Consider the following 1,573-nt stretch of genomic DNA (forward strand, 5'->3'; position numbering starts at 1 on the left):
CATCCATCCATCCATCCATCCATCCATCCATCCATCCATCCATCCATCCATCCATCCATCCATCCATCCATCCATCCATCCATCCATCCATCCATTCCCACTCCCGCAGAACTGGGCCGGGATGCGCTGTCCCTACAAGCTGCTGCGGATGGTGCTGGCGCTGGTGTGCAGTGAGTACCCGCCCCCAGACCCCACCCCGGCCGTGAGGGCCCCGGGGCGGGCTCAGCACCTCCCTCCCTGTCCCGCAGTGAGCTCCGAGGTCGGGCGRGCCGTGTGGCTCCGCTTTTCGCCGCCGCTGCCGGCCTCGGGCCCCCAGCCCAGCTTCATGGCGCACCTGGCGGGGGCCATCGTGGGCATCAGCATGGGGCTGACCATCCTGCGCAGCTACGAGGAGAGCCTGCAGGACCAGTGCGGCTGGTGGGTGCTGCTGCTCTCCTACGGCACCTTCCTGCTCTTCGCCGTCTTCTGGAACATCTTCGCCTACGACCTGCTGGGGGCACAGATCCCCCCCCCGCCGTAGCCCATCCCCCCGCCCCGACCCTTCGGTTGGTTTGTTTTCCAAGCCCTGTGGAGGGGCTGGGGGGGTCCCCGCGCGTGACATGGGGACAGGCCACCCCCCGCCCGCCTGCCCCCTCGGTGCTAGCGAACGCGCCGCCCCCGCCCCGGGCTGCGCCCCCTCCCCGAATGTCCCCTGCCGACCCCTCCGCTGTACCCCCGCCCCAAAGGATGCTTCAGCCCTGCCCCGGCATCGCCAACCCCCGCGGGGTGCCCGCAGGGCTGGGGATGTGCCCCCGGGAAGGAGCCGAATGAGGGGGACACCCCTGCTGGCTCCTGGACCCCCTTTCCAGGGTGGGGGCCGCCTCGTTGCCCCCCAGGACCTGCACTTTCACACGAAGGACTGGTGCCAAAATAGGAGCGATTTATTTTTCTATGCCAAAATAAATATAAATAAAAGAAAGAGAAAAAAAAAAAAAAAAAAAAAGAAGGATATGGGGAGAGCCCGGCAGGAATCAGCTGAGACCGGCACAACTCATTTCGGCCCCCCCCTCCCCGCGCCCCGGCCCCCCCGCTTTGCTGCCAGCCGCCCTCCCGGGGCAGGGGGCTCGCCTCGGGATGGGGGCGCGGGAGGGTCCCCGCTCTGACCCCCCCCAGACCTTTTTGGAGTATAAATAAATATTTTGCACACTGCGGGGTCTCGTGTYTCTGTCGGGGATGGGGGTTTGGGGGTGCCCCTCATCCCTGCTGGGGAGCAGTGCGGGCACCGGGGTCGGCTGTGTGTGCCCGGGAGTGGGGGGCGTGGCTGTGGGGGTGTCACAGCCGCGGACGGGACTTACTGGAGCAGAAAACTCCGGGACAAGTGAAGCGGCACCGGGCTGAGCCCCGCGGGGCTGGCGGGGGGAGCACGGCCGGGCACTGAGACCACCCCTCACCGCACCGCACCCAGCCCCGCCTGCTGCAGCGCACACACCCTGCTCCACGTATCCAAACCTCCGGAGCCCCCACTCACACCCCCAAACCCCTACCCAGTCCCACCCCCTATCGAGCCCCCCCAGCCCCTCCCCATCAGCCCCAC

At 67.1% G+C, this 1,573-nt stretch overlaps 1 protein-coding gene across 1 annotated transcript in view; it reads left to right on the forward strand.

Moving 5' to 3' along the window:
• The window catches only part of RHBDL1 (rhomboid like 1), a 5,939-nt gene extending 4,759 nt beyond the window's left edge, over nucleotides 1–1,180 (forward strand). Inside the window, exons 7-8 of the mRNA XM_057385231.1 lie at nucleotides 110–170; nucleotides 249–1,180. Of these exons, the coding sequence (XP_057241214.1) occupies nucleotides 110–170; nucleotides 249–520 (333 nt within the window). The 3' untranslated portion in view covers nucleotides 521–1,180. The remainder of the gene's footprint in view (nucleotides 1–109; nucleotides 171–248) is intronic.
• The last annotated feature ends 393 nt before the right edge of the window (nucleotides 1,181–1,573 follow it).

The sequence above is a fragment of the Malurus melanocephalus genome, unplaced genomic scaffold, assembly GCF_030028575.1.
Source record: "Malurus melanocephalus ecotype Western Australia unplaced genomic scaffold, MMel_1.1 scaffold_801, whole genome shotgun sequence".
Classification (NCBI taxonomy): domain Eukaryota; kingdom Metazoa; phylum Chordata; class Aves; order Passeriformes; family Maluridae; genus Malurus; species Malurus melanocephalus.